The sequence below is a fragment of the Aegilops tauschii genome, chromosome 6 (assembly GCF_002575655.3).
Source record: "Aegilops tauschii subsp. strangulata cultivar AL8/78 chromosome 6, Aet v6.0, whole genome shotgun sequence".
NCBI classification, from domain to species: domain Eukaryota; kingdom Viridiplantae; phylum Streptophyta; class Magnoliopsida; order Poales; family Poaceae; genus Aegilops; species Aegilops tauschii.
In genome coordinates, this window is record NC_053040.3 from 169,560,821 (window position 1) to 169,568,587 (window position 7,767).

At 39.6% G+C, this 7,767-nt stretch overlaps 1 protein-coding gene across 1 annotated transcript; it reads left to right on the forward strand.

The window, feature by feature from the left end:
• The first annotated feature begins 209 nt into the window (after positions 1 to 209).
• Positions 210 to 3,731, forward strand: LOC109743266 (serine carboxypeptidase-like 45). The gene is made up of 10 exons (XM_020302348.4): positions 210 to 712; positions 931 to 1,032; positions 1,168 to 1,263; positions 1,523 to 1,615; positions 1,714 to 1,793; positions 1,880 to 2,161; positions 2,286 to 2,413; positions 2,542 to 2,634; positions 3,052 to 3,169; positions 3,252 to 3,731. Exons 1-10 carry the CDS (start codon positions 451 to 453, stop codon positions 3,402 to 3,404), a joined length of 1,407 nt encoding a protein of 468 aa, XP_020157937.1. The 5' UTR covers positions 210 to 450; the 3' UTR covers positions 3,405 to 3,731.
• The last annotated feature ends 4,036 nt before the right edge of the window (positions 3,732 to 7,767 follow it).

Genomic DNA, 7,767 nt, shown 5'->3' on the forward strand with positions numbered 1-7,767 from the left:
GCGTCCATCACCCGCTAACAGTGGAGACAAGATCCTAAGGAGCTTACCTTTCTTACAAAGTTAGTCCGAAATGCTAATGCTAATGCTACTAATGCTAATCTCATAGTGCAATCTTAGGTCAAGTACGACTGGAAAACATGCATAATTAATGAAGTACTAGCAGTGTACTACCTTTTATATTCTAGCGCGAGCGCGTGCTCCAAGCAGACAGAGGTCTCGCTGCTGCATCTGCCAGTTCCACTCTCTCCCCCCTGCTCCTCCCACTGAATCATTCGTCTTTTGATTATTTTTCATCTCCTCCATCGCTCTCCTCTCGAGGCAAAAAGACCAGACTTGACTCTCCTGCCTCCTCCTCCTCACTCCCTCCCTCGCCGTCCAATCCCCTCTTGCTCCAGCCAGCTCCTCCCGCTCCTTTCTCCAGCCAAACCCTCTCTCACTGCCTTGAAGACAATGCCGGCTCCAGTGTGCCGCTGCAGGCCATTGGCCATGGCAGTGCTGCTACTCATTGCTTCACTTTGCCATCTCGGTTCTTGCAATGGAGGAGCAGGAGGAGGCAGGATCACAAGGCTCCCTGGGCAGCCGGAGGTGAACTTTGGTCAGTACTCGGGCTACGTTGAGGTGGATGGCAAGGGGAGCAGGGCTCTCTTCTACTACTTCGTGGAGGCGGAGCTTGATCCTGCCACCAAGCCCCTCGTGCTCTGGCTCAACGGAGGTGAGTGTTCCTGGTGTATCTTGTCACTTGTGCCATGGCATTCTCTGAACTCTTTCGCTTTCGTCGTGTATCTTGCTCCCTGCTTGCTTGCAATGCTCTAATGGAGTAGATTTCTTCTTTGGTTAAGCTCTGTCAAACCAGAATGTGATCCGAACTCTGGTCCTGCGTTCATTTCTGGACTCTGGAGATATCATTGGTTCGATGGTTTTCTTGTTTAGGACCTGGGTGTTCTTCACTTGGTGTAGGGGCCTTCTCAGAGAACGGCCCTTTCAGGCCCAGCGGGCAGGCGCTGGTGAGGAATGAGTACAGCTGGAACAAAGGTGCGTGTGAGGCCAATGAGTGCTGCCTATCTACCTTTTCTGCAACTCTGCATGCTAATTCCAATTCACGAGCCTTTTGTTGGCCCAATAAAGTTGCCACATGCCTCACTGTTTTGGTGGTCTTGTGTTGTGCAGAAGCTAATGTGATTTACCTGGAGACACCAGCTGGTGTTGGCTTCTCCTACTCTGCTGATGCTGCCTACTACCAGGGTGTGAATGACAACATGACAGGTAGGAGGGCTGACTACTGAGGGTTTTTTATTTGCGGGTGACTACTGAGGTTTATGATTGAAAGCTTTCGTGCATCTGTCTGAATGTTGCTGTTTTCTTACTGGATATATAGATGACTGCCTGTTCGTAGATACACCATTTGTAGGAAATAAGTTCTTACCACTTTCTTAGCAGTTGGGTTTATGTTTTATCAGCAAGTCTTGAGCCCTTGAGTGGGAGTTATGATGGGCACTGACATTTCTTTACTGAATGAATAAAGCAATGGACAATATGGTGTTCATGCAAAGGTGGCTTGAAAAGTTCCCACAGTACAAGGGCAGAGAGCTATACATTTCTGGAGAGAGTTATGCCGGTACATACATATGTACACCTTCGTTTACAGTCTTATTAATAAAACGTGAACAACTCTTGGCACTCTCTAAATATTCAGATATTCTTTGCATGTGCCAGGGCATTACATTCCACAACTTGCCGAGGTCATGGTTGAGTTCAATAAGAAGGACAACATCTTCAACCTCAAAGGACTTGCTGTAAGGAAAACCTCAATCAGAATAAACCGATTAACTGTTGATGCATTTTTCTGTTTCTGACTGAAACAGTTTTGTTGCTGGTATAGTTGGGCAATCCTGTTCTTCATTTCACCACCGACTTCAACTCGAGGGCAGAGTACTTCTGGTCTCATGGCCTCATTTCAGACTCAACATACAGGATTTTCACGTCTGTTTGCAACTACTCCCGCTACGTCAGCGAGTACTACGGTGGATCGCTTAGCCCGCTTTGCGCGAGGGTGATGAACCAAGTAACCCGAGAGACTAGCCGGTTCGTCGACAAGTACGATGTTACCCTCGACGTCTGCTTGTCTTCGGTGCTCTCTCAGTCAATGATCCTCTCCCCTCATGTATGCTCGTAGTCACAAACTGATCAGAATCCGTATCATAGGGTAGCTATCTCTTATCTTGTTTCTGAGAAAGAAGGCAGCTATCTCTTATCTGATGTGGCAACAATGTGGCTGTGCTGTGCAGAAGCGTGTTGGGCACCGCATCGACGTCTGTGTGGAGGACGAGACGGTAAACTATTTGAACAGGAAGGATGTTCAGGAAGCGCTCCATGCGAAGCTCATCGGCGTAAAAAAATGGGCAGTTTGCAGCAGGTATTTAATCTACAGACTAATTTAACATATTTTAAATAAAATGTGACCTTTGGAGAAAGATACAGATTAATAAGTCTGTATCTGTTATATCTGACCATAGTTTGTCATGTTTTTCTGTTTTGTTACAGCGTTCTTGAGTATGAGCTCCTCAACTTGCAGATTCCAACAATCAACATAGTAGGATCACTGGTCAACTCCGGCATCAGAGTACTAGTTTACAGGTATAGAAGGATAAATGATTAAAAGAGTAGGCTTTTTTTTTCCTCATATGCATCATAAAGGTCAGGAATATCTTGATAGGAAACAAAAAGGATTACAAAGCCTTGTGTTTCACTGCCTTTAGCCATGGTATTAAAATACTGGAACTTTCTTTGCGGGGCGCTAATTAAGAAATCAATGAAAGTGAAGAATCAGGTGTGTAGCATTACTGTAAAAATAAAATAAAAGGATTGAAAAGCCTATAGAATTGGGACTTGACATAAGGTTTTGGAACATTGTACTTTGCCAGCTTTATATCACGGTACAAATTTGCACCAGAACCTTTTCCTTCGGACGGTCCTCTCAAGTCTCAACTTTGGGAAGCATGAAGCTCAGGCTTAAATGATGTAACATGTAGCATTTTTTGCTTGTAAATTCAGTGGCGATCAAGACTCGGTGATCCCTCTAACGGGAAGCAGGACACTGGTGCAGAATCTAGCGCGCGATCTAGGCCTCAAGACGAGCATTCCGTATCGAGTTTGGTTCGAAGGGAAGCAGGTGACAACACAAACATACCGTGCAAACTGAAGAGCAAGTTATGTAGCATTTTCTTCCAGTGCTGAACGATCTTCCTATGCAGGTTGGTGGGTGGACTCAGGTATACGGTGAAGAGCTCTCCTTCGCCACCATCAGAGGAGCCTCACATGAGGCGCCATTCTCGCAGCCTGAGCGCTCTCTTGTGCTCATCAGGGCATTCCTACAAGGCAGGCCTCTGCCGGAAACCTTCTCATGATAGTGGATGTTGCCTCTGCAGCTATGAAAAGAGTTGCTAGTCCTGATTAATTCTGCAAGGGGTTTAGTTATGTAAGAATGTGTCTGCTTTGTTCTTCATGTTCCTAGCTGTCTGAAGCTGCGGTAGCAGCATTGCTCTAAAGGTTTTTGGTTTCTCTTTCTCCTGTATTCGAGGCTTGGTAATTGTTCAAAGAAGTTCCAGCCAGTTCTTTTTGTGCTCTTGTATGTAAATTACCTTTATCACCTTGTCTCAAGCGTGGCTTTGCTGTCTGACTCGCCTTTGTGGGAAGGTTTGAAGCATGTAAAATCATGAGCGTGGATTTTTTAAGCATGGCTGCATTGGAGCACCTTATTTTAAATAGTTTAAAATTCACATTTAAAGTTCCAAAAGAATCCGAAAATAATTCTACATGATCATATGCATGTATATTACATATGTGTAAAGTTTGATGATTAAATAAGTAAACATGTGAGCTATAAAAAAATGACAAAATGGTGATTTCTAAATATTGAATAATACAAGCATTGTTCGTATAGCCATCTGCATATGTGACACTTGTGAGGCATTGTACCCACTACTTATCACACTTCAAAAAAGAGAACCACAATAACCAACTACGACATTCTAATGCTTGTGCCATTTACTTCTTTTTTTGTTTTCTTCTACATCAGTTCACAGCTGGGCCAGCCCATTGTTGAACCGGTCCTTTTATCACTATTTCTATTTTTTCTTTGTCTTTCTTTATTTTTTTTCTTTTTTCCTTCTAAAAAATGGTCACACTTATAAAATTTTGTTCAAAATTTTAAAAAATGACCGCTTTTTAAATTTTATTCATAAAGTAAAATATTCACTTTTTAAAAAAACTGTACAAATATATCAAAAAAATTGTTCGTTTGAATAGAAAAATGCTCACATAAATATAATTAAATTTCTGAACATCTATTAAATAGAAAAAATGTTCGTTTAAATAGAAACATGCTCACATAAAAAAAGAACACTTTTAAAATTTGTGAACATCTATTAAAAAAATAAAAATGAAATATATCAACCAGTGACCGGTTTTTGTTTCTTTTTCATTCTTGTTCTTTTCCTTTTTTTGTTCCTTTTCTTTTTCAAAAAATGGTCACATCAATATAATGGACCCAAATTTTTCCACACACTAGCATCACCATGCCTTAGCATCCATGAGAAATTCCATTGAATTCTGACAATTTATGCATTTTCTAGGGTGTTCCTGGTCAAAAAACCCCAAAACACTAACCGAACGTGACACAACGTGCATTCGGTGTCCGAATTTCTTCAAATTTTGCATGGAGGCCTTCCATGAGTATGCCCACATGCATGCAAAATTTGGTTTCATTTCATACATGCCAAGAAGCACACCATGTTCAAAGGTGGTGGTTTGGGTAGGCCGGTAGGGTAAGTCTGAGTTCACTTTTTTTCCGCAACAATAAATGGCCCGAATTTTTCTCACGCACTAGCATCACCATGCCAACCATCCATGATAAATTTCATTTTCATTGAGTTTTGACATTTTACGCATTTTCTAGGGTTTTTCCGGTGAAAAAAATCTAAAACACTAGCCGAACGCAACACAACGTGCGTTCGGTGTCCAAATTCCTACAAATTTTGCACGGAGGGCTGCCATGAACACGCCCACATGCTGGAAAAGTTTATTGTCAATTCATGCATGGTTCGAAGCACACCATGTTCAAAGGTCCTTTATTTCACATAATTAAAATGGACCCAATTTTTTTCACACACTAGCATCACCAAAATTTCATCGAGTTCTGACATTTTATGCATTTTCTAGGGTTTCCCCGGTGAAAAAAACCCTAAAACACTAGGCGAACGTGTGTTCGATGTCTGAATTCCATCAAATTTTGCGTGGAGGCCTGCCATGAGCATGCCCACATGCTTACAAAATTTGGTGTCCTTTCATACATGACAAGAAGCACACCATGTTCAAGGGTGGTGGTTTGGGTAGGCCGGTAGGGCAAGCCTGGGTTCACTTTTTTTAAATCAATAAAATGGACCCAAATTTTCCCACACACTAGCATCACCATGTCAAGCATCCATGATAAATTTCATTGAGTTCTGACATCTTATGCATTTTCTAGGGTTTTCCCAATGAAAAAACTCAAAAGCACTAGCCGAAGGTGACACAACGTGTGCTAGGTGTCTGAATTACTTAAATTTGCGTGGAGGCCAGCCATTGCATGCCCACATGCTGGCAAAATTTGGTGTGATTTCATCCATGGCAAGAAGCACGTCATGTTCCAAGGTGGTGGTTCGGGTAGGCCGGTAGGGCAAGTCTGGATGCACTTTTTCATATCATTTTAATGGACCCAATTTTTTTGCATACACTAGCATCATCATACCAAGCATCCATAATAAATTTCACTGAGTTATGACATTTTATGCATTTTCTAGGTCTTTCCCGGTGAAAAAAACCCAAAACACTAGCCGAACGTGACACAACGTGCGTTCAGTGTTTGGATTCTTTCAAATTTTGCATGGAGGCCTGCCATGAGCATGCCCACATGATGGCAAATTTTGGTATCATTTCATGCATGTCAAGAAGCACATCATGTTTAAAGCAGGTGGTTCGGGTAGGCTCGTAGGGCAAGGCTTTTGTTATCTGCAATTTCTGTCATTATCAATCAACATGAAAATTCTCCTATATCCATTATTTCTTGCAATTTTTCAACAGTTTTGGAATTTAAAATTGTGTATGAAAATTTTATAAACATGAACACTTTTTTTCCAGAATTGTTAATAAATTCCCAAGTATTGATGTTGTACACAAATTGCAAACCACATACTTTTTAAAAGTTAATAAAAAATTTTAAAACACAAACACACATTAAATTTATGAACAAAGAATTCGAAAATGGGAACATTTTTTGAAATTCTATAATTTATAATTTGTAAAAAATATTTGAAGATAATAACATTTTTCGGTATTCCAAAAATATTTCAAAATTTAAAACAGGTTTTAAAATGAATAATAAAGTTCTAAAATTAAAAAATAAGAAAAAAAGAAATAATAGAATAGAAAATAATACGCTCAGGCCTTGCCCAACCGGGCGACGCCATAGCTTCGGCCGGGTGCCTGTTGGGTCGGCCAAAATATTCGCCTATTTGAGAAAAGTTCATCAGTTTTGCAAACCAATGTTTATGCACTTGAAAAAAATGAGCTTTAATAAAACATTTGTAAAATTTGAAAAGTGTTCCTGGATATGGAAAAGATTTCATGAATTTGAAGATAAAGTTTGCGTATTTAGGAAAATGTTCACGAACTTAAATGGAAAAAAGTTCGGATTGGGCAGAAGCTTCCGTCTTATAGTATCTTTTTTTTACGTTGTTCAAATGGACCAATTTTTTTTCTAGGGCCTTGTATCACCTTTCCAAGGCACCTGCCAAATTTTTGTGATTTCGACAATTTTGCATTTTCAAATAATGTTCGTGCTTTCAAAATTTATTTGGAATTTAGAAAATAATCCTCTACTCATTTTTTCTACACAAATACAAAAAGATGGAGGATATTCAAAATAAATAGGTTTCAATTTTTGTTCATATTTTCTGATTCTTTCTTGAAATTTAAAATTTTGTAGTGCTTTTTTAAAAATGTCCATGTTCAAAATTTTGTTCGCTCTTTTTAAAATTTGGTCATGCTATGACATTCTGAGCAATTTTTACAGACAAGAACAGTTTTTGACATATCCTTACAATTTTTAAAAAATACGAATATTTATAGTTTATGAACAATTTTTAAAATGTTGAACAAAATCTTATGATCATGAGCATTTTCTGAAAAAGGAAAAAAGAATAGAAAAAAGGTATAAAAAAGAATAGAAAAAACGAAAAAGAAATAGTGATAAAGGACCGATTCAACAATGGGCCGGCCCAATCGTGAACTGAAGTAGAAGAAACAAAAAAAAAGAAGTAAATACACACAAGCATTAGAATGTCCTTGTTGGTTAGTGTGGTCCTTCTTAGACTAAGAGGTCTTGAATTCGATTCACGTGACTATCCTATCCTTTATTATGAAGGGTTATAGAGAAATCTTAGTAGTCAATGTGTTTGGGGGGGGGGGGGTGTACCGAAGCAAAAGTGTATAATTTTTGTGTAACTCACATGGTTACTTATTTTCATCAGTAAAATTTGCACATATGAACATATGAACATGTTCAATTTTCTTCAGAGTTTTATGAAACTTCAAATACCATTTTGACACAGGTCAACATATAGGGCTCACTAGAGCTCATGCACCAAAGTGACTTTTTGGTAAGATGACAGTTATTTCTGTGGGGCTCTTTCTCGGTAGGCAATTGGCATACCATATTTTTTGGGAGGATGC

Bases quoted from the DNA above. Each gene is read 5' to 3' on its own strand.
- LOC109743266 (XM_020302348.4), top strand. From the start codon at position 451: ATGCCGGCTCCAGTGTGCCGCTGCAGGCCATTGGCCATGGCAGTGCTG. The intron at 713-930 runs GTGAGTGTTCCT...TTTCTTGTTTAG, and splicing joins CGTGCTCTGGCTCAACGGAG to GACCTGGGTGTTCTTCACTT. The intron at 1,794-1,879 runs GTAAGGAAAACC...TTGCTGGTATAG, and splicing joins TCAACCTCAAAGGACTTGCT to TTGGGCAATCCTGTTCTTCA.